This window comes from Eurypyga helias, unplaced genomic scaffold (assembly GCF_000690775.1).
Source record: "Eurypyga helias isolate BGI_N326 unplaced genomic scaffold, ASM69077v1 scaffold25258, whole genome shotgun sequence".
NCBI classification, from domain to species: domain Eukaryota; kingdom Metazoa; phylum Chordata; class Aves; order Eurypygiformes; family Eurypygidae; genus Eurypyga; species Eurypyga helias.
In genome coordinates this window covers 6,297-30,928 of record NW_010267917.1, presented here as the reverse complement: position 1 = coordinate 30,928, position 24,632 = coordinate 6,297, and the positions used below count along the sequence as shown (strand labels likewise).

At 40.2% G+C, this 24,632-nt stretch overlaps 1 protein-coding gene across 1 annotated transcript in view; it reads left to right on the top strand.

Annotated features, from left to right (window-relative positions):
• The window catches only part of SEPT7 (septin 7), a 29,974-nt gene extending 5,863 nt beyond the window's left edge, over positions 1-24,111 (top strand). The window contains exons 3-13 of the mRNA XM_010157592.1: positions 2,607-2,707; positions 3,294-3,428; positions 6,390-6,507; positions 8,336-8,428; positions 9,604-9,700; positions 11,769-11,820; positions 12,682-12,807; positions 17,240-17,260; positions 19,798-19,933; positions 22,386-22,525; positions 23,074-24,111. Of these exons, the coding sequence (XP_010155894.1) occupies positions 2,607-2,707; positions 3,294-3,428; positions 6,390-6,507; positions 8,336-8,428; positions 9,604-9,700; positions 11,769-11,820; positions 12,682-12,807; positions 17,240-17,260; positions 19,798-19,933; positions 22,386-22,525; positions 23,074-23,113 (1,059 nt within the window). The 3' untranslated portion in view covers positions 23,114-24,111. The remainder of the gene's footprint in view (positions 1-2,606; positions 2,708-3,293; positions 3,429-6,389; positions 6,508-8,335; positions 8,429-9,603; positions 9,701-11,768; positions 11,821-12,681; positions 12,808-17,239; positions 17,261-19,797; positions 19,934-22,385; positions 22,526-23,073) is intronic.
• The last annotated feature ends 521 nt before the right edge of the window (positions 24,112-24,632 follow it).

Sequence of the window (24,632 nt, the reverse complement as noted above, 5' to 3'; positions counted from 1 at the left end):
TTGCGTTCTGGCATCGATTGTGTACAATAAAATTTCTCCACAGAACTCTTGGTGGAGGAGGGAATACATTCACCACAAATAAAATGGAAGTTTTTAAAGCACTGCATGTATTCCTAGGTTCTCAGTCTTTGGACTGGACACTTGGGAAGGGTAGGAGTTGTAGTGAAAGGGTAACGTGGCAGTGTCTTAGCCTGGTGTGTGTGTTGGGGTTTTTAATTTATTTTTCTTTTTTTTTTTTTTTTTTTTTTTTTTTTAAGCCTTCCTAACCTTGCAGTAAAGCCCTGTTCAAGTAGGAGGTTGAATTGGGCAGCTTTGAAGTCTACCCCAACCTGGATTCTTCTGTGACTGGTGTCCAGATAGCCCAGTGTTGGGGACTCTTGTTTTAAGAAGCTGCCTTTCTAGTATTTTTTTTCCTTAGGTGAGGAGCCAGCTTGTGACTGCATGCTGTGATAGCCCTAGCGTAGCAGAGTTCAGTTTTTGAGACCTAGCAGCAAAAGGGATTCGTCTGCCTCCGCAGGATCCCTACTGATGGGTAGATAAAAACAATAGCTCCCCGCATAGCCAGCGGTTAAATACGGAGCTTTCTCCTCAGTAGGTTAGTGTTTTCTGTGTTTCTGTAGATTCTTCTCTGAATTAGCGTCGGAGTTTCCCTTGGGCAAGAGGTGTTTGGTTTGACTTTCTGCAGAGTGTTAATTTATTCCCTAGGTTTACATTGCATCACGTAACCCGTGACTGCGAAGTGTTCGCAGCAATGTGCAGGTGTGGCTGCGAGAGAGGCTGTTTCACCTGCGTAGCTGGGGATGTGCCAGTGCTTAAGCAGCATTGATAGGATCTCTCTCAAATCTTGTGCTGGTCAGAGACCATCCAGACGGGATTTATTAGCCACGTTTCTACTGTGAAAGTTCGTTGCTGAATATCCTTGCAGGTGCTCACCTAGTCAAACATAACTTTGTTTTCTCTCCCCAGTTAGCGTTCAGGAGACTGAAGAAGTGTTAGGAAATGAGTAACAAGGCGGTGTCAATGTCTGCCAACTTGCGTATGGCTCTGAGTAAATTGCTCGTGCGGTTGATTTCTGGAATCCACATCTAGAAAATGGCATCACTAGTGGTTTAATAGAAGTTATATTAATGGGGGGGGCGAGGGGGGAACCCTACGATTAAATGCATGAACAGTCGGAAAGAGCCAGCATGAGTTGGTCATTTCTTACTGCTCTGGGTCAGACTGTCAGATCAGACAGTGGTATACAGCACTTCCTCAGGTGGATACACCTGACATTGGCATTATCAGAAATTACTGAGCTATTAGGAGAAATAAGGGGGTAACAGTCCATTTGCTGTTTAGCCTAAATTTTCTGTGTTGTGACATGCTTGTTCTGTTTGACGTGCTTACTGCAAGCAGGCTGGGCTGTGCTGCAGATGGGTGGTCACAGCTCTGCACGAGTTCCCACACCCAGATCTTGCCTCATGCCTTGTGCTGATGCAGTTGCCTTCTGAGCCAGGTTTCCATCAGTGATCTGAGCTAACAGGAACCAGTCCATTACGGTCATGTGAGGGCTAGCTCAGCAGATTGCAGCTAGGTTGCATTGCTTTCCAGTATCGATCTGTTTGTAACAGGAAACCATCACTTACTGTGCTTCTGCAAGAAGCTGTGGATGCCCCATCCCTGGAAGTGCTCAAGGCCAGGCTGGATGAGGCTTTGAGCAACCTGGTCTAGTGGAAGGTGTCCCTGCCCATGGCAGGGGGGTTGGAACTGGGTGGTCTTTAAGGTCCCTTCCAACCCAAACTATGATTCCTTTCCCAAGCATTGTACTAGTTGAAGAATAAATGTATCCTTAAAAATACATTAACAGGACAAAAAAAGTAATATTTAAGGTGCTTGGGGGGAGGATTAGTTTTAGAAAACGTAATTTTCTTTGAAGTGGCCAAAGTGCACAATTTCATAAAGTATAATGCCCGGTTTATCAGAATGTCTGGGTATCTCAGAACATAGAATCATAGAATCACAGAATGGTTTGGGTTGGAAGGGACCTTAAAGATCATCCAGTTCCAACCCCCTTGCCATGGGCAGGGACACCTTGCACTAGACCAGGTTGCTCAAAACCTCATCCAGCCTGGCCTTGAACACTTCCAGGGATGGGGCATCCACAGCTTCTCTGGGCAACCTCTTCCAGTGCCTCACCACCCTCTCTGTGAAGAATTTCTTCCTGATATCTAATCTAAACCTCCCTGATTTCAATTTATACCCATTACCCCTTGTACTATCAACATCTCTTTGCCCACACCCCCACACCTCCTTTTTTTTTTTATATGGGCACTAGTATTGTGGGTTAGGGTTTTTCCTGTGTTGACTGGAGTTAAAATACTAAGATATCCTATATACTTAACTAGGTTCTTTTGTCACTGACTTGATTTAAATTATGACCCTTTTCTTTAGAAAGTAATTATCAAATTGTTGGTACTTTATAAGCTAAAGATGGACCCAGTATCCCTCCGAAGCAAAAAAGTTAGCAATTCTTTGTCGGATTTCTTACTCACTGAGTGCTTTTCCCAGTGTTTGATGGGTGACTAAATTGCTAAAAAAATGATCTTACTTTATTAATTTTACAGGTTGAGCAGTCAAAAGTTTTAATCAAAGAAGGTGGTGTGCAGTTACTACTTACAATAGTTGACACACCAGGATTTGGAGATGCTGTGGATAATAGTAATTGGTAAGACATTCTTTGTATGTTCTCCCACAATAATTCTGGATTGTATTTTGTGTGTGTGTGAGATGAAAAACCTTAGGACTTTTTTTTAAACGCGTACTTTGATCCTCAGTTAATATTTTAACACTTTTAAACTTTCCATTTTGCTGAAGACTTAAACTACTGTAGTTCCAGGGGCCTTCATGTCTCGATTGAAATGCTCTCAGCTCTTCCCTCAAAGTGAAAGGAGCATTTGTCTCTACCCACACATGCCGTGTGCAGAACCGACTGCTGTGCTGTCAAAAGATGTGACCAGTAAAGCGTATTCCTTTGGCTGCTGGTCTTAAGTGTTCTATTTAATGCTCTTACAATGAAGGTAATTATGTTTGAAAGAGTTTTTCAGTGAACTCACAGATTGTATCCTCAGGGCTATGTAGCTGGGTTATATCTTGAGGAGCTGCTCACTTAAAATGTGTTGCGTTTGGTCTCTTAATTAAAAAAATAAAAGGGCAAGGCATGTGGAAATAGTGTACATCTATTTCTTAGCAAAGACAGACTTTTTTACATAAATGATATAACTTACAGGTTTTTATTCATGTAACCTCTGCAGTTGGCAGCCAGTTATCGACTACATTGACAGTAAATTTGAGGACTACCTGAATGCAGAATCTCGAGTGAACAGACGTCAGATGCCAGATAACAGAGTGCAGTGTTGTTTATACTTCATTGCTCCTTCAGGACATGGGTTTGTATTAGTGTCTTTTGTTTCTTTTCGCTGTCTTTTATCTTCAATAAACATCCAAATTTGGCATTTTTAGTTATGTGAAGTTCCAAATAACATTTTCATAATGGCCTGCAGACCATGCTTCATTTCAGACATGATTTACTTTGGGATGTCACATGTCAGCAAGCCAGACAAGTACTAAGTTAGAACACTGGGACACATGGTTGCACATTAATTACATAACAAGGAAAATAGTATTAGAACAATTAAAAATACACAGGTGGTCACAAGTGCCAGATCTGTTTGTCATCTGTGTCTTCTGTTCATATGAGTAGGAGAAAGTGGTTCACGCTTCAAGCAACAGGATTTATCCTTTCCATTATTCCTTCCTCCCTTTGATTTTAGTGATGAATTGAAGATGGGAAGTTTCATGTATCCTTATAAGCATGCTTTAATTCGCCTGGGGTGTGATCTTTTGTCTAGTGCCAATTCCAATATAGGCATTCTGGATTTTTTCAATGCTTATGCAATCTTCCACCCTTGCTTAGTTTTTAACTTGAGCAGACTTCTACCTAGTGGTGGAGAAGGAGAACTGCATCTCCAGGGTGTGTTAGACGCAGAGCCACAGTATCTGAAGTTGGTTGCTTAGCATTTTATCATTGTATTATAGTTCATTAAGCTGGTCAAAGGCTCTGAAGTTACACCTTCAGAACCAGAAGGAGGATAAGTATCCTCTTCTATTGTATGGGTCAACAGGAGTAAAACTTACTGAAGGGAGTAACAAAGGAATTCGGAGGAATATTCCACCGGCAGTGCAAAATGCCAACTGTTAAACTTGGTGTTGGAAAGGTTCTAATCATTTTGAACTGGACAGACTTCTCAAATTTGGGAAAGAAATACTGAGGGGTGAAGAGAGATTTTCTTACTTAGACTTGCCTTAATTAAACATTTTTGTTGTTGTTGCCCAGCATGTATGTTGAATGTCATTTTTGCTCAACATGCATTTCAGTTTTAAACGCAAACACTTGAATCCTTGGCATACACTGATTTACTAGTGATTTTTACTAGCAAAATCAGAATGCCATTTAAATATGATCCCGTTCCTTGTGTTAGTCAGTCTCTTCTGAGGTAACTTTCAGGTTCTTCAAAAAACATTGTCATCCCTCTGTGCCCTCACATACTCCCCTTTTATCCCTTAAAACTTTCTATACCAGTGGGGGGTACAAATTGTAAGGAAAAATAAACGTAATGCTTCAGATAAATGTAAGTTTTGGTCACTAAATTTGTGAGGCTAAAAGCTGGAAAAGTATGTTCCTTGTACAGGCATTTGGTGGTGGTGTTGGGGGGTTGGGGAGGTGTAAAGTTGAGCTGGCTGTGCATAGTGGTTTTCAGTTACTGGAGTAAATGCTTGGAATTGTCACATAATTAAGGAAATGCGTGGAGCACAGAAAACTTGTGCTGCAGCTCGCATTCATTTCCTCTTTTAAGATACTGCCTTCTATGAAAAGGACATTGCTCACTTCCTACCTGTTTTCCTGTGGCAATGCAGTCTTCACTCGTGTTTCCTGTGCAGAGAGCAGCACACGTAACCCACCGAGTAGTGCACTCTTCACTCTTAATACATGATTGTGTTTACATGAAATTAAAGCATTTGTAGGTGAACTTACTTCTGTTTGTCCTTATGACTTAATACGTTTGTAAAATGCGGGTTGGTACCATTTGAAAATCAAACACCCCCCCCAACCCTGCAGGTTGAACTGAGCTGACGGGTTAGTTTGTGTGGGGGTAAGGGGAGAGAGCGAAGGGGTGGGAGGAGCCCCCCAGGTAAGTGAAGGGGGTGATGAGGAATTGCAGCCTCTTTCTGCAGTTCTGGGATCCTTATGCAAAGGCGTCCTGCTTCCGTCTCCAGGGTAAACGCCAGACCTTGAGGTGGGTGCTGTGGTCACTCTGAACTATTCTGCTTCGGCAGCAACCCCTCAGCCTGGTGTTGCCCTAAGTAGCTTCTCGAATTAAGGACAGGGAAAGCATGTTAAGGTGAATGGATAGCAAAACCAGGGCTCTTAATCCAGACGTGCCTTAGTGGTAGCTACGTAATGGAAACAGGTTGAGTAGCTGAGAAATTTCAGTGGCAGGTAGAAAATGTCCAATGAACTACGTGTCCTTTAACATTTTCTTTACTTTTTCTTACATACGATGTCAGCGAGAAGCTAATTTTGAGTACCAAATGAACCTGGGTTTAATGTTCCTAATCCTAATTTCTTTTACATGAGAAATAATCTTGTTAAATCCTCCAAGTGAATCCTTTAAGCCTGACTAAACTTGCTATAATTCTGAAGCATTAATGCATCAAAATCTCTGTGGCTTTACTTTAGCAAGCAGGAAATATTGACTCACTTTGATCCCTGCTGACGGTTTGATGAACCCATACGGCAAGTGTTTTAGTTTTTGTCACTGTCACCCGCTTTCATAATGGTCTTTGTGTTACACGTGGCGATTTAGAGATGAGCTGTTTCTACTTCATTTGTACACAGGCCACAGAGTTTACTGCTTCAGTGATCTAATGCATGAAAAAACCCCATCTCATAGCTCGCTCTCGGGAAGAAACATACAGATAAACATGACTGTTAGAAACTGAAACTGTGAATGTGAACAGAGCATGATTCACAACTCTAAACTCTTACCAGTCAGGCTTTAAATGGAACTGTCTTCCAGGTAATGACACAAGCTTTACTACCTTTGTAGGGGAGTTCTTAAATCAGTGTAATTTCAGCTAGCAGAAGTCTCATGACTACTAGTGATATTAACTTGTGAATTACTCCTCTGGCCTTATATCATTTTAGGGAATTTACTAATAGCAGTTGCAGGTAGCTTTTTGAATTTCATTCAAGCATCTGTCACTCATAAATCAGTGTCTTAAGAGTAGTTGTGAGCCCAAATCTCAAATCATCTGTACATTCTTGTTTAATTAATGCTGTCTTTCAGACTTAAGCCTTTGGATATAGAGTTTATGAAGCGCCTGCATGAAAAAGTGAATATCATTCCGCTTATTGCCAAAGCAGACACACTTACACCTGAGGAATGCCAACAGTTTAAAAAACAGGTGAGTTGGAAGATTAATATTTACAACATGGGATAATTTAGTAAGTTGATCCCTATGGAAATGGTGAGATTTACCTTCTTACATGCAAAGTTTAAACCCTGAAGCAATGACTTGAGACAGCAAAGCTAAGTAATTTATATCTCTAGATTTAATTATATTTCTTGGTGAAATAATCTTGTTTCTGTCCTCAGGGGAAGAAGTTTCAAATGTAGTATGATTCTTGGCAAGTGAAGTAATTCACTGCTGAGATAAAAATCTGTAAGGGAGCTTTCAAGATTGAGGTGCCTAACAGAAGTTGTGTGTTTAAAGGAAAAAAAAAGTGTTTAACACTATTACAGTATTATTGATTCTATTGTGGTGTTCACTTTTGTGTTGACATGCTGTATTTATTGAAGCTGCCTCCGGTGTTAGATGAGAATCGGTATACCTGTCGTTCAGTCTTGGGCTGTGGTAATGCGTTTGAAAGATGGTGAGATAATTCTAACATTGATACAGCTGATATAACTTCTTTGTAGAATAAATTTGGAATTAAAACATAAACCACTTGGAGACACTATTTCAAGTAGATGATCAGAGCAGAACATTTAGGCTTTGCTGCGTAAAGGAGGATGAGGAGAACCCGCAACAGGACAAGACAAGGCATGGAGTTTCTTTTACGGAACTCTGTCCAGTCCTGGTTCAGAAGAACACAGGTTCTCAGAAGGAGTTGGCGTGAAGAGATTTTGTGTGCAAAATTCTTAATTTAAGACTAAAAGTTGAAGGACATTTTTTGCCTTGGAGAAACTTAAGCAAGGTGCTATAGACCTCAAGTCTGTTTTAGCTGCATTTCATGGTTTTGGGTTTGGTTTGTGGTTTGTGGTTGGTTGGTTTGTTTGTTTGTTTGAAAGGGGGGGAAAATAGTAGAACACAGAATATTTCTTAATATATAAGCAGCTGTATCAGTGAGTTGATGTTAAATAAGGGAGACTTTCCCAAATCAAACTTTGAAAGTAAGTCCTGCATGAATTGGAAACTTACGTTCTTATAAGACTGTAAACCCATGAACTGGAAGTATTCCCCAGGGCTCTGTGGTGTAGCTGTCAGCTAAATGGTCTATTATTTTTCTGTTCTAAAATTCTGGAAAACTAATCAGCTTGTTTTTAAAAATACCCTTTGGACAAACTGAGCACCAAAACAGTACAGTCCTACTTTTAATGACGCTGTCAGTTATTCTTCAAGTTTCCTTAGTGCTTGCAAATCTTTTTCAACACAACTACCTGCTAGAGCTTGCGACTGACACTGCCTTGATTAAAATAGGCAGGGGATCCTGCTTCAAGCAACTGATGCTCAGGTGAGCTAGAAACAGAAAAGAATAGGAGTGACAGCAGTAGCTATTGTGGGAACTCAAAGGTCTGAAGTATGCCTGTAGTTATCTATTCAAATCCTCCTTTTTTTTTTTTTTTTTTAAGGGACTCAGTTGTGAGACTAGTCTGAGAATTTAAGCTCTATTGTGTTAGTTCTTGCGTGTGCATTATTGCAAATCCGTTTGCCCCATCATAGGAAACCAATGTTCATTTTTGCTGCCTGGTATTGATGTGATATTCTGTTAGCTGTGAGCCTCTGGCTCTGATCCTGTCTTCTCTTGGCTATGGAGAGGTGGTTGTGCCAGTAATCCCTTGGGGTCACCTGATGGTGTTCCAACACGTGCACGTTTTGTCATACAACCTAGTCATCTTAATATGCAAGGATCCTGCGTGTCAAACAGAAGGAAGGAGAATCAGATTTGAAGCGAGAAATAGTTATTACAAAGTGTGAATACCTCAAACAAATAACATATTTTTGTTTTCAGATAATGAAAGAAATCCAAGAACACAAAATTAAAATATATGAATTTCCAGAAACGGATGATGAAGAAGAAAATAAGATTGTTAAAAAAATAAAGGTAAATAATTGTCTTTTGAAAAAAACTGTTTGGTGGGGGTAGAGATTGAAAAGCTTCTTGTCATTAATGAGGAGCCCACCATGTTTAGAAGATAAAAATTGGATGTGAAGCTGTTCTAAGGGTCAGGGTTCCCCAGCAGAGACAGTGAATGACACTCTTACACTGATGACCTAAGTCCTCTAAATTTCAGAATGAGAGCACTCAGTCACACATTCATTTAATAAACTCTTAGGAGATCACTTTCTTTTTATTCCATTCCTAATTGACTTTTACCCGCCTAACACGTTTTGTTTGATTCTGAGCTTGGAAGGAGGCACGGATTGTCTTCCAGACGGAGGTGTGCAGTGGCACAGCGTGTGTGCATCACTGTTAATAGCTGTCTGACTAATTGATATGCTGAAACCTTCATGGAAACGAGGACTAAAGAAAATCAAAAGGAATGTCAGGCTGTTGAAAGGCTTCTTCCTTTGTTCACTCATGTTTTTGGTTTGTTCTTTTATGTTGAAGTCCATCTTGTATTTATTTCTTGAGCCTTGCTTCTGTTTGTTCAGTAGCTTTAACAGCCTGTTAGAGCTTTTAAATTTTTTTGTTCCTGTGGGGATTACCTGGGATAGATAAACACAAATAGCGCAAATGGAAGATATTCTGGGACTAAGCCTAAAGGAGAAGAGAAGAATAAAAGCAAGGACAAAGTCTGAAATGCTTCATTTTGTATGCTGTTCCTTTCAGCTACTTGAAGCTGCTCTTGGCTCCTTCGTTGCTTCTTACACCAGGGGGGTTTTTGGTTCAGCTGAAAACAAGAACTTGAAGTGGTTCTTTGCCAAACCTTTGAAAACTAGGCACAAGATCCAGTCAAAGTAACAGTCCTTGTAGCCAGTGGGAATATGAGCTGATAAATAGTTACTGTGCAATTGAGTAAACAGGACATGGTTGGCCTGCTGCTCAGCTTACGAAGTTGCAGGAATGTCTGTTTCTAAACTGGACGTGTGTGCTGTGTATGCATGTCATTACACGAGGCAGAGGTCAGTAAACATAACTGTTCCTGCACTTGGGGTAATCTGCATGGCAGTGCTATAGCACCAGACTAGCTTACGTCGAGTTTATACACGAGCATGCTTTCGGTATCTTTTGGCAATTAGAAATTTGGGGGTTTAAAGCAATACTTTATCTTGTAGGACCGTTTACCTCTTGCTGTGGTAGGGAGTAATACGATCATTGAAGTCAATGGCAAGAGAGTTAGAGGAAGGCAGTACCCATGGGGTGTTGCAGAAGGTAAGGCTTTCACATGATTTTTATCCGTTTAGAACTTACCAGCCATTAGTCTGAAATGTTTGAAATGCTTAATTTGAATGTGCTTTGGTCTGGGGAATTATTGAGTATACCATTTTGTTTTTCTGACAGTCTTGGAACAAGGTAAAAGTTCAGCAACATGTAACTGGGCAAGCAGATTCCTGTTGTAGCCTCACTGAGGAACTGTAAAACCTGTAGTAACTTACTGTAGTTAACGATGAGGCTTAGATTAAAACTATTTGCTAGCATTCTTATTTTAATTTCATCCTTCAAAATCTTCATTTCTTAAATTCTTCTTTTTAGAGTATTCACATTATAAATGTTAACTCGATTGGCTTGACTAGCATAAATTTCAACTTTAAGTTTCTGGAGGCATTTTGGTTTTTCCCCAAAACACCTGAGGCTTAATGGCTGGGGTATTGCAACAGGAACGGACCTGGTAATGAATTTAATACTTATGATAGTTCTTTTTATTCACTTAAAGGTTACTTTCTACTGCTACAGAGGCGTGAAGATAACAGTGTTCTTCTGACAACCGTTTCTTGTCCTTTAATGCTGTCATCTTATTTCCAGTAGCACGTGGCATGGCTTGTACCATGCTGCATAGTTAAGCAATCACTATTACACTGAACTTTATCCTTGTAGTGTGCTTGTGTTGAATAAAGAGAAGATTTTTTTTCCTCACTCTTTCTGCCTTACGAGGGCAATGGACTATAAGTTTGATATAGTGTAAAATAGACCAAAAAAAAAAAAATCCAACCCAGCCAAGAAGCAGTGTATGGACCAATACTTTAGAAAAAAATGCTACGGCACTTTGAAGTGCGTGTCTGGCAGGAAATGAGGCTTGGCAGAAAGTAAAAACCAGCTGCACCAGAGAGGATCAGGCTTTAAGTAAGGTTCTTGTGTTAGCATTTGGAGATGTACAAGTGGTGCTGCTTTTCCTTGTTTTAAAACAAACTTCGTAAAGGTTTCCCACTCATGTGATTGTACAACTTTTGGAAGGGAAGAACTAGCCTAACAAAAAGGCACCTCTCTGAGCCTGTCAGCTAAGGGAGAATGCTCAGAGATGAAGCTTTTTTGTGGAGTATGACTTAATGTACTCTGCGAGTGGAACTTACCCGTTTGTGTAAAACCATGAATAACATAATGCAGGAGTGCAGATACAAGCTGAACACACAAGGAGGCTACGTGCTTCATTTTTCTGTAGGATTCACTGGACTTACTTGGGTTATTTTAATTCCTCCATCCTGTTTATCTTCCTCCTTCCCATGACAACATCCATCTCTACTTCAGGGGCACACTGGAACCTGCATCATGCCTGCCTTTTGTGTGTAAGAGCTTTGTGTGTTGCCTTCTCTGTCTGCACACCAGAGTTCTGAGGGTGTGCGTGTTCCTCCAGGGTCCCTTCGTTGTCTGCCAGGGAAGTGCCACTCAGAGCATCAGTCTCTTCCACAGTAACGGGGTAATAGGTGCGGTGGAGTAGGTGGCATCTAATGACAGCTGTCGATGCTGTCTTTTGGTCCGTAGGCAGGGGCATCAACTCATGAGCTAAGCAAAGGAAGGGTGTGTATTTAAAGAACTAAATCCACATGAAAATTAAAATTTACCTCATCTGATGGGGCAGGGAGAAATAGGTTGCATTAAATCTGTCTTCCAAGGATTTTGGATACAGCTGGATCTAGACTTGAGGTTTTCAGTTAGTGTGCGATCCTTAATTGTACAGCTGTGGCAGGGCCTCCAAAGAAACCCAAATTTAGTGAAATGAGGAAAACTGTGTTTCTGTCGCCGTAGCTTAACCTGCTGTACTGACTCGGAGTACAGATTGCCAGCGTGGCTTAGGGGAGCACAGGAACCTCAGTGAGGGATACTGGTGTGGTTATGGTGTTGCTGCTGTCCTACTGTTAACACACATACTGTTCAAGTAAGGGAAGACTGGAAGCAATCTGTCATTGGAATGAATGTCGGAGATGGGTGGCATCTAAAAGCCTTGCCTCTGCTTAAGGCACGTGTTTTGAGTGGTGTCTCAACAAAAATTTACCTCTTTCTGTAGTTGAAAACGGTGAACACTGTGACTTCACAATTCTGAGGAACATGTTGATAAGGTAAGGAACTTGCAGGTAACGTTGAGTTTTCTAGCATGTCTGAGAATGGAAAGCCATATATTGGAGAAACAAGGATGTGAGCCAGTTGGTTTCTATTATTCCTCATATTTTAATTGCAGTCAGTATCTTGCACATTGTCATATCTCACTTAACCAGATATTTAGCAAGTGGGGGTGGTGATGGTTTTTTTAATGATTACTTATTCTTAAAAAAACATGATCCATAGGAACCCAGGTTGTCTGTTAGTGCTGACGTGTAGTTGTAGGCATTTTTTTTTTCATTTTAATTTTCAGGCAGCCTTGCTTTAGACAACTGCAGGACTGTGCTTCGTTGTGTTAGGTGCCGAGTCCTAGACTCGCAGCAGTTCAGCAAGCAACGTCTGCTGTAACAACTGTTGGCTTGGTTATTAAGCTTTGCTTTTCTCCAAGCTGATGGTGGAAGATTATTAAAGGAAGCTACTGTTTGTATCTTTTAGTCTTGAAATTTACATTTCACTTTTGCAGACTTAAAAGGTGGAAACTAGGAAGTTTTTTGTTGTTTCTTGCCTGACATGCCTTTCATGTCTGTTCTCCAAATACTTGCAAGTTTATCCACAGAAATAAAATTTTCCAAAGATTGGTCCTGTAAGCTAATGTTTGGAATATTGCAAATTTGAGATAGTTCCGTGCAAAATGATTTGGTATTGCCGTGGCTTTGCTGTCTTGACAGCCCTAATTTAAACGGAGGAATGACAGCGTTTTGGGGAATGGGACAATAATGAAGGGATACAGTGTAAGTCGGTCTGCAAAATGAACATGGACTGACTTTTCAGATAGCATTTTGTATGTGTGCACTAAGATGACAAATTACACCTATTGACAGAACTCATATGCAGGACCTGAAGGATGTCACTAACAATGTACATTATGAGAACTACAGAAGCAGAAAACTGGCAGCTGTTACATACAACGGTGTTGACAACAACAAAAATAAAGGGCAGCTAACAAAGTAAGTGCTTGTTAAGGTTGGATTGCAGTATTTAATCTCTTTGCTCTGTCTGGTGGGTGTTCGGTGGGGGTTCTGTTTGTGGTTTTTTTGGTTGGTTTTGTGTATGTGTGTGTGATTTTTTTCAGTTGGGGTTTTATTCTGTGGTGGTGGTTTTGTTAGTATGTATCCTCCAGTCAGTTCCCTCTCGGCTCTGCTCTGGTCTGAACACAATACTTCCGTTTGCTTACGATTTGTTATTTTTCTGTTTCACTGAAGTTTACACTAGTTTACCTGAACGTGTTAAATAACTGGGTTTTAGTTAGATTCAGTTCTGAAGAGAATCCTTACATTTACTATTTCAGTTTATTAGTTTGACTTACTGCAAAATTGTCCTGCATTAGTGTTTCTGTTTTGGTGTACATATACTACTTTTGGAATTACTGGCTCTTCTGGCATGACTGCTCAATACTCAGTGTCAAGGACATTTTTGAGTAGAATGGGTTAATGTTGGTTTCGAAGCTTAGAAAATCCAGAGGCACCACTGTCATCTTTGAAATGCTGGATGCTTCTAGGGTTGCTTATCGTGGCAGCGCATTTATTGCAACATCTTTATCCTCTGCGAGAGAGTTGCAGTGCAGGGGGTCTGTGGTCTTGTTGTTGATGGGGTGTGGGTTTTTTGGGGTGGGTTTTTCATTTGGTTGGGTTTTAACCCTGGTATGTCATTTTAATTACCTCTGACCAGAGTTTCTTTGCCAACCTGATGAAGTTATTGGAAGATGTAAAAGTAGAGTCTGCTGCATATTTCATTTTAGAATGCTATTTGAGAATAGCTATGCTCTTAAATTTAAGTATTTTTCCTGCTCTACGTGTCAACTGTATAAACAATTATTAGTGAATAAATAATGAGTAATTACTGATACTCTTTTTTTATTTGTACTGTATTCTTAAATACAAAGTTTTGAACCAAAATTTAGTGTAGTATTCTGTTTGGCTAATGATATACCAAATTATAGCTGTTTTTCCTGAAAAAGATCCCTGAAATTAGGTGGAAATACCTGCTGTTCCAATCCCTGAGACAGCTACAAAGACCCAGTTTTCACTGCGGAGGTGTCTGTTCTACAATACCTTAATGCTTTGAAAGTGCCTGTGGGGGAATGATTGCAGAGGACATGACTGAGTTTCAGGTAGTGTGAGCCTACACGAAGCTTTCCTCAGCACTGACAAAAAATGGAATAGTACGTGTCAGTTATGTCAACTCTTCAAAAGTCTACTTAAATGTAGGTAAAGTATGTAGTGAGGTCAAGTCTTTAAGAGAGTAGTCCTCAGGTAGGTGTGTCCGTAACCCAGTGGTTACCTCTTCTCACTGTCACGTTTCTTGCCATCACGTTATCCCTGACTCGCATCTCAAGGCTGCTGGGTGCGTGTAGCGAGGATGTTGGAAATGCTTCTCAAGCTACGCTTGTCCTCGTAACAGTACGGTCTTGGGGGTGGGGAGAGGAGGAGTTTTAAGAAGGAAAAGTGCTAAATGAGGTAGTCACTGTGGAAAAATTGGGGAAGGGAAGGGGTGATGTAAGGTGTACGTTTGAGAAACAGTGCAGGTGGGCCCATTAGAGAAGATGATGTGCTTGAGCCAACTTTCTCTTTGCTGAGGTGATAATGTATTAGCAGTAGCTCAGGGTAGAAAATTCTGTGTTTCCTCCAGGACTTCTAACTTGCTGTTACACTTTTTACTGAACTCTTTATTTTCTATTACTGTACTGAAGTGAAACGTTCATTGCAGTTTTGGGTATCAGGGGAAGTGATTTTGATTCCCCCCTCCCCCCCCGCCCATTTGATGAAATTTTTTATCCCTTTCCAAGTCTTGGTACGTTTTCCTTTATATTCAGAAAAATCTTCATTTTATTGATATCACTTTCATCCCTTTGTTTTGTGCCTGCCTAGATTTGTTAGCCGGCACCAACTGACCTAGTCTGTTACCCAGTGCAAGTAAGGATTGCCTGTCTATGGTCTTAAGAAGAATAATGCAATGATTTTTTTAAAATTGTGTTTTTTATTCCCATACTGCAAACATAACAAGACGCGTTTTGTGGTTTACATGCATCTACCAGAAGGTTTCAAAACAGTTTTCGTGTCGTTCATCCCCCCTCTCCCTGGCCTAAGCATGTTGAGGGCCTTGCTGAGATTTCCTTTCTAGCTAGAACTTATGCTAAGACTGTCTGGAATTATTCTGCTTTCTGAAGCATGCTTATTTTTGCATATTCTGCCATCTCAGATCACTGTGCTGTCCCAGTTCAGTATTTCTAGGTAAACGTGCCTTTTGGAACACTGTTCTCCGTAGGAATTCTGTCGCTCCAAACACCGCAGTATTGCAGCTTGGAAGTGAATAAACTCAACTAGTGCTCTTAGCCATCAGCGTTTCCTTTACTTAAAGAGAAGAAATAAATACTCGTGGTTTGTTTGATTCAGCCATCTGAAAGATTGCAAAAACTATTGCAAACTTGTAAGAAATATTTTTGAACCCTTCGTTAGGGTTTGTTTCCTCAAATACATGGTGACTTTAAGTAAGTGGATAAAACTCTTGAATGCATCTGCTGGTTATGAAGCAGCTGGTGCTATTCTTATTGTTGCCATATCCATATGTTGAGTTGCAGCATTTTTTTTTGTTAAGCTTTAACATGCTTTTTTGGTTTCAGTGTGTTTTTGTAGTTTTGAGTCTGGCATAGTTGAAACAGCATAGAAGGAATTTTCCTAATAACCACGTGTCATCTTGGAAATGAATTGAAAGAGGGAGGAACAGTTACTAACCGTTTATCTATGCAATCCCTTAGGAATTTTATGCTTGCCTGCTTGCCTTTTGCAAGAAGTGTCTGTGTCTCAAAATGGAGCAATATTTGACTTGTCCTCTGGAAATCTGATTCTTTCACAGCAGACAGGTCCGCTGTCTCCGTACGAGAACGGAGATGTGCTCTGATGCTGTCTGGTGGTATTCCAAGCATACTGTTAAACACAGATACAACCTCTGGCTCTGGGCGCTCCTAAGCTGATACCCTCTTGTAGGCTGGGAGGGTACACGGAAGAGGAGATGTACATGCAGTGGTTCTTGCACTTTTCCAAAAGCATCTCCTACCAGCAGCTGTTGGAGAGACTGGATTGACCTTTTGTACTTTTAAAATGGCTCTATTTCTGCAATCTTGGCAGCTCTTTGGTTTTCGTGCGGCTGCTAACGTATTTCTTTGAACAAAAATGCCAATGTGAAAACAGAAGTATGTGCTACAAATTTTGTCAATACTGTGTGGAGGAATTGAAGCAACTTCCTTCTGTGCAGTTGTTAAGTTTCTCTCAGATTTGTCTTTTGATTTGGTGAACCTTTAATTGATCTACAGGTAACTGTCCAAAGCGTGTATTTTTCATGACTGTGTAGTCTTTTTGTATTTTGGGTTTAGTGTCTGATCTCTTAAAATTTCCAACCGTTAGTACGGTGTGAAGAGTAGCCACATACGTGGGTAACTTGTCTCTTCAAGCTCTGTGGTAGTTGTAACTTCACACGTGTATGGCGTGACCTGAGAAAATTGGCATTTGCTCCGAAACGCACAAATTTTAATTTGAGAAATCTCTTTGGTTTGCTGTATGAGGCTGAAATCTTCGTGAGTTTAAAAGTAAAACTTCATTTTATTGAAAGTCTTACTTTATGAAGATGAGCCTTGTCCGCTGACGTGTTCAAGAACCCGTCAGCACAGGGTGACAGAATACATGACGCGTAGGCCCTTCTGCTTAGCTTAGACTGCTTCTAACTCCTTTGGCCTACTTTCTTAGCCGGTTCTGTGAAGTGTTACCCAGCCCATCGTGCTGAACGGCGAGACTCGACCGCAGAATGTTGTTGTCAGCCTTGTCGCCCACCCCGTGGTCCTAGCGTGACCGCCTGGCGTGCCGGGTTTTACGCGCGGGGGAGGCGAGGCTGAGCCGAGCCCAGCTAGGCCGCTGGTGAGACCTCTCATGGCCACTGCACCCAGCTGCTCTTTTTGCAGCACTCGGGGTGGGGGTGGGTTTAAACCAATGCCCTTTACCAGAGGACAACTCTAAACTGAACAGATAAGCCTCCATCCGGCATTAGTTTCCGCAGAGTTGTTTAGAGCAAGTGGTGGTTCGTGTCACTAAAATATTTAAAATGGCTCTAAAAGCATGCATATTCTAGGGAAACTATTCCTGCAAGTATCCAACCTGCATTAAGTTTGATGTGGTGTGGCGATTTCACTAACTGAATTTGAAATAAGTATAAGAAGCTTTAGAAGTCTTTCCTTTTGCTGTGAAAAAAACATTGCATTTGGGGGAGCACATAAATTAGCTTTAGGAATCTATTAATAATGAATTTACTTTTTTTAACATTGCTTTTTGGTTTTGTGGTTTTATTTAATTAAGCATGCTAAGCTAAGCCTCTGTATTTTTTGTTTTTTAGATTTGACACAGTTGAAGGCATGTAAGTGGTCATTTAAATTTTTCCAAAAAACTTATAGACAAAAATTTTATAAACACAAGAAGGGTTTCACTGTTTAATGTTTCCAATTTCAAACAGCTTCCTGTTACCCCGCTTTTGGCATTGTTATTTTTCCCTAGCATTTAGGTGTGCTAATGTAAATTTTAGGAATTTATAAATACTACAGACATCTCTGTAAAAACCTTTCCTCTGTAGAAAATATTTGGCTAGGCCCCACAATAAATTTTGTCAAATTTTAACAATTAAGTGCATAAATTACGAAATTCCTCCAGCTTCTTTCTGTAGCTCCATAATCTTTATATACATGCTTATAAAGAATTAGTGGAATTTTCATCCTATAAGTTTACCACTCTTCATTTGATGGGGGACGCTAGTTACGTTAATCTTTTTTGACCATGATTTTATCTTATTACTGGCTTGCAGAGGTTCCACTTTGTGCGTATCTAGAATAAGTTTTAATTATTGCAGATGAACTTAGAGGGCTGTTTTAATATACATCCTGTTAAATCAGTTAAATGTTTTACACCTTTGTTCAGTGCTCTTTTTTTTTTCTTTCAAGTGCCTTTTGTAGTTTTACCCTGAAGTACAGGATGATGTGCTTTTACCCATGTCGCACACCTAGGACCTAACAAACCAGTTGTGACCTATGTCGTAAAGCTCTCAACTGTGGATGCTCGCTTGTTTATCGAATTTTCTGCTCAGACTGACTTTTACCGCTTTCTCAGACCTGGCTCACGTGACATACCCATTACATCATCAGGTTGTCAGTAGAAGGGCGGTTCTGCTCCCCTTTCAATTTCTGTAGAAATTGCAGCAATGATTCCTCAGTATTCAGATCCACTTCCTTCATTTTTTGAAGAGCAAATACATTTGAGAACTTTACACTTCTAAAAGGTGTCATCAATAAAATAGTCTTGTTTTGACAGCAGGCTAGCTTCAACGAGTACTCCTACTCACATCTTCTTTCATTTTCTTCTTATTTTTGTGTATTATTGTACTTGATCAGTGATAAACCATTTTTTTTCCTTGACAGAAGTTGCTAGCAATTGGCCTAAGTAAGCGTTAGCCTGAGGATCAGTTTGTTTTGTATATTATAGAACATTTTACTCACTGAAATGCTATTTTCTTCCTCCTTGCCCCCCACCGATTGTCACCTTTAAAATACTGGTATTTGAGGAAAAAGTTCATGTGGCCTTGAGTGCACGCGACTGATTATTTTCACTGTATGGCTAGTAGGAAGGATAAAATGAGGCATTAATAATCATACCAGATGTGTCATATATAACCTCCACTCCTTTAAGAATGAGTGGCAAAGTCTGAATCAAAATAGACATTGTTAATTGTGTTTTAATCGTAACTGAAAAGTCAATTAATTTCTCATTTTAGAATGCTTTATCTGCATGATTTGAATCAGAACAGGATTTTTCTGTGTGTGTTTTTGTTTTTAAGCACTGCAAGCAAAAATACTATTTTTGATAGGGCTTAGGCTTGCCACCTCTATTTTACAGTTTGCTAGTCTGAGTGACTTTGCATACGTTACAGTAGATACCCTCTGCTGGATGGTTGTAACAGTTCCAAATCTATTCAGTTCTTCATTTTTAGCAACATGATACTTAAAACTTTCAAGCCGTTCGTACTCCGAACTGAAACAAGAGGCCAGTGATGCGTTTTGATTGCTTGTTGTTGAACAGCAGAGAAATCGTACAAGAGTGTGTGTATCAAGCATCACTACATCAAAATCATCCTGGTTCTTTGGGTATTTAATGTGCAGCTTGCTGTTTAAAACCTGTATCACCGTAATATGGGTAACATGCCTAAAAATTCAGGAGAACCCAGGAAAGCAGTTACCATGACGTGTATAGAGAAATTTTGAAATAATGCACGTTCTTTTTATGCATAAAAGTTGAATAGCTTTCTAAAGGAAAATCTTCCAACTGACACTTTCATGAAATACTAATGTTCAGTTGCCCAGACCGTTTTCTGCATAGTAGCTGTCTCTTCAGAAGGATGGCCACAGCGTTCAGCAGAGCTGTAAGGTTAACCGACTCTTGGACTTACTTTGAACAGTGGAGGTTTAGAGAGGAAACAGGACTTGAGTCTCCAACGCTCTTAAAATTTATGTGTCCGTTAATTTTTGTATATATTTGAATGAGAAAGGAAAAGATGTCTGAAGATCACTTGGGAGATGCTTGGTTTTTTTGTTGTAACTGGGATTTCCTCTCTTCTCATGACCAGGTTCTACTAAAGATAGAAAGTCAGGAGTTTCTGTTAACCTAAATGGAATGTAAATCAGTTGGGGGTGAGGAAAAGATGCTGTATGAAATATCTTTTTGAGGAAAGCTGAACTGAACAGTTGCATTCCATTTGCATTATTATATTAAGCTAGCAGTGCATACAGTGGTGTTACTTATCTTCACACTTCAGCATTTTTGTCCTGCTTTTTACAGATGCCCTTAATGTAACAAGACAGGAACAAAAAAGTTCTTACTGGCTAACTACTTCTTCTGGATTTATGGCAGGAGCCCATTGGCACAGATGGAGGAGGAAAGGAGGGAGCATGTAGCCAAAATGAAGAAAATGGAAATGGAAATGGAACAGGTGTTCGAGATGAAAGTCAAAGAAAAAGTTCAGAAACTGAAGGACTCTGAAGCTGAGGTAATTGAAATGTCTTAAACCCTGCTATGCTTGAGGCCCAACAGATGTAGAGGTGGCCGGTTTTGCCAAGGCTTTGCGACGTTACTTAGGTCTAGGGATTGATTCCGTAGTTGGATTTCTTGTTTAAAGACGACGCAGTTATTCTTTTCGCAGCTCATCGTCTTTGCTGAAATGGGGTAAGCCCAAACTTAAAATGTAATTTGGAAGTTCATGTGCATTCTCTTCTTCTTACTTTCACAACATGTGAAAATACTCCTTAACTTTCTTACTCGCCCTCTTTTCTCCCTCTTCATTGGAATATTTTTATGCCTGTTTTCTTCTGTGTGCTTTAAAACGCTCTGAGACTTTCATGGTTTACGTAAGCTAATGTAGTAACGACGAGTTGCTTTGCATATTAAAAAAGGATTTCAGGAATTTGATATGATGTCTGTAAGAAACCATGGAAATGAGAATTACTAGACTAAGAAGGAGTCAGGGACACATTGTCGGTGTCTTGGTGTTATTTGAACACACATAAATTTTATGGATGTCTCCAGGTAAAGTTCACACAGTGGAACTGTTTTTGATGGGTTCAAGCACTGCATTCACTTTGAAGTGATTTTTTTTTTTTGAGATTATTAGGAAATTAGTTTTAGGTAGAAAATGAATTTTGAGTTTTCAGAAAGCAGCTTCTCACAAGAAGCCTGATAGAGAAGTTCAAAACTGCCCAAGTTCCTAAAACAAAGTTTGGCTCCAAATTTGAGGGCAAGTAAGGAAGCTTGGCAGGGTGGTTGAAATGCTTGGCAGCCTAGGCGTTGTAGGGAGCCAAGAGATACGATTGGAAGGGGTGGGGGGAAGGAGGAATCAATCAATCTAGCTGGTTTTTTTTTTTCCTTTTGGAGAAGCAAATAGAGAAGGATATAATGCCAGGACATACCGGTCAGCAGTTTGCAGAGCTGGATGGTTTATCTGGATCACGGTGTTTAAGTAGTCACTGGATTTATCCTTCCTCAATTTCTGTCTCAAATCTTTCTGAACTCATTTATGCTTCTGGCCTCCACATTCCTTGTTATATGAAAAACAAACAAAAAACCCTTTTTTTTTTTTTCTCCCCATGTACTACTTCATGACTCTGCATGCTGTGATACCTGTTTTTAAATGTTTATGCAATTAATTCTTTTTTCTCCCCACTGTTTCTGACTTTGCAAACTTGCATTGTGTTTCTTTAAATGTAGAAAAGTAAACAACAGTACTGACTATAAAGCATTTAAAATAGCTGTAAAAGGAAATGTGTTTTTGAAGGGTTTGTGTAAGACAAAAACTTGCAAGAGCGTGAGGAAAGAGAGAGCTTTATTTAACTCAATTAGCAAAAGTGTTATACCAAACAGGAAGATTCACTCTTGCTGATGGTTTGTCTGTTGCATGTACAACACATTTCAGTGTCAGTCTGTCTCATCAACTCGCAGGAGCGACTTCTTACACTGTTCTGGCAGTGCAGACAATTCACTTCAATAACACTAATAATAATTAATTTAATTAGCGAATAAAGTAATCCACTTAATGTTTTCACACATCTATCCTTAATACAGTTAATATTGAATCATAGAATGATTTGGGTAGGAAGGGACCTTAAAGACCACCCAGTTCCAACCCCCCTGCCATGGGCAGGGACACCTTCCACTAGACCAGGTTGCTCAAAGCCTCATCCAGCCTGGCCTTGAACACTTCCAGGGATGGGGCATCCACAGCTTCTCTGGGCAACCTGTGCCAGTGCCTCACCACCCCCTCCGGGAAGAACTTCTTCCTGATATCCAATCTAAACCTTCCCACTTTCAATTTAAACCCGTTACCCCTTGTCCTGTCACTACAGGCCCTTGTAAAAAGTCCCCCCCAGCTTCCTTGTAGCCCCTTCAGGTACCGGAAGGTGCTATAAGGTCTCCCCGGAGCCTTCTCTTCTCCAGGCTGAACAAGCCCAACTCTCTCAGCCTGTCCCCAGAGCAGAGGGGCTCCAGCCCTCGGAGCATCTTCGTGGATGATTATAGGACATTATAGGATGAAATCCATGTGGGATTTTTTCCCCACACGCAAACTCAAAGATGCTGCTAATTGATGTATTACTGATACTCAAATGCTCTGTGATTTGTTTCTTAGCATTTGCATCACATATCAAAGTATTCTTGAATTTCCTTTTGTTTGCCACCTGTAGCTGTTTACAACCCCTGTCTGTAACGGGGGCAGCAGTTGGGGTGTTTCTGTTAACTGTAAAACGAAGCTATGGGATTAATGCCCTTTTTGTTTGTTCTTGGCAGTACCTGTAACCTTAGTGTGTTTGGCCTAAGAGCTGCTTTCTCTGAAGAGAAAACAGAACACTCTATTTTCTTGCATTAGTATGGCTGCGGAAGCTTGTTACTGTGGCTCCCAAAGTTGCTGTGTGTTCTACGCTCACCGACTCCGCTCATAACTCTTTCTACAGCTGCAGCGACGCCACGAGCAAATGAAAAAGAATTTGGAGGCACAGCATAAAGAATTAGAGGAAAAGCGTCGCCAGTTTGAGGACGAGAAGGCGAACTGGGAAGCTCAACAGCGTATTTTGGAACAACAGAATTCTTCCAGGTAAATTGGGAGTCTGGTCCTGCAGTTCACAGCAAGTGGTCTGTCACTGTCTGCTAAAAGGCAGTTCTTGTGGTGATAATGGCCAGTGCTGGCTTGGCCGCAAAGGAAGTGTCACTTAAAAGAAGAATCTTACCTGCTTTTAGTTATAAATGTGCATATATCAGGAATATTGGGAAGATTATTAGCTTCTAAAGCAGATTTTAATCTGCAAAAGCACTCTATCCATACACAACTAGTTCTAGCTAAAAGAAGTTCTGTATTTGAAAGCTAGATCACATCAGACTTCTGAGGGGTGACGAGTTAAAGCTTTGAGAATGAAAGTATTTAATTCTAGTCCTTGGAAGGGAAACTGTAGCCCTGAAAAAGCATTGCTTGACTCCACGTAGTACAAGTACCATGCACGTAATACTACGTTTCATACACTGTACTGTGGCCAGTAAAGCTTTGTAAAATGCATGTTTTAAAAGATGTACTTTAGTGAATTTCTGTAAAAAAAATCAGAGTACGTATGCTTGTGTAACCAACTATTTTTTTATATATTGTTTTAGAACCTTGGAAAAGAATAAGAAGAAAGGGAAGATATTTTAAATGCATCTATTTGACCACCAGTTATGTATTAGTTGCCAATATGCCAGCCTGGACATCAGTGTTTGTTGGATCCATTTGACCAATTTTGCACCAGTTGTATCCATAGTAATGGATTTAACAGCATGACAAATTTTTGTTAATTTTGATGGAGAATGAGATGCCTTGAATTCTCTAGGGTGTTGTGTACTTGGAAAAATAACAGCTCTAAGTACCTTCCTTTTTTTCCTCTCTTTTTTTTTTTAAACAGATGTCATTTTAATGCAAAAGAAAACATTTTACTGTTGTACAATCATGTTCTGGTGGTTTGATGGTTTACAGGATATTAAAAAAAAAATGCAAGGACTCCAGAGGGTTTTTAGTGAGGATAAATTGCCATAATATGATGCGAACAATGCTTCTCTATTATTATAATACAAGAATTCCATTCAGTGCAGCATATACAATAATGTAATTTAGTCTAACACAGTTGACCCTATTTTTGACACTTCCATTGTTTAAAAGTACACATGGAAAAAACAGAAGTTGTAGGCTTACGGTGCACCTAAGCTTTTTATAACAACCCTTCTATGTTTTGGATTCTTTAAATATATGCTATTCTCATTTAGTAACTTCTTTAGCCAGAAGGATCTCATTACTGCTTCATTTTTTTTTTGTAATAACATTTAATTTAGATATTTTTCCATATATTGGCCCTCCTAAATAGAATATAGCTTCTTTCATATGGTAGGAACCAGCGAGTAAAACTTTCCTTTAACTCCCTTTTTACATTTTATGGTAAGTAGCAGGAAAATGCGTTTATAGGTCATTCCTAGGCAAAATTGTGGAGTTAACTACCAACCTGTTTCTACCTGTGTGCAGTCTCTTTTATTTTACTAGAAATGGGAATATGGCCTCAAGAAAAACATCACCATTTCGCATTTAGCTGTATTCATATACTGCGTTTCTGTATTTTTGTTTGTATTGTAAAAAGTCACATAATAAACAATGTTGTGATGTAACATGCTCCTGTGTCGGGCATTCAGAAGGAGTTAAACGACCGAGTGCTGCTCGGGGAAGTGTTGGAACTCGCTCGCTTCCGTCCGGACTTGACTGCCTTTGATTCGCCTGAGGAATTAGTTTAAGGTACAGGAAATGGCTTTGCGTTGTGGAATCGTTGGAAAACAGGTCAGTCCCTGCCCAGAAGAGGGTATCGAGTGTCAGCACGGGGCCAGGGTCCGTGCTGGCCCTTCCCCCCTCCGCAAGCGTTCGGTGAGGTGGTCCTGTAACAACACCTTTGCAGCCTCCTCGGGCCCTTCTGTTGGGCTCCTTGGCAAGGGTGCTGGGGGTGGGGGTTGGTTTGGGTTTGAGGTTAGTTAACTGAGTAGGTTTTAACCAATGTAATAGCTGGGAATCCGATATGTAAAATACAACCTGCAGGTTGTGTTAATAAAAAAGGATGATGGGGACTTTTGCTGTCTGTTGGTGCCTGCAGAACAATGAAGAACAGCTCGGTTTTTGCCCGTGTTCCTTGTGTTACCCC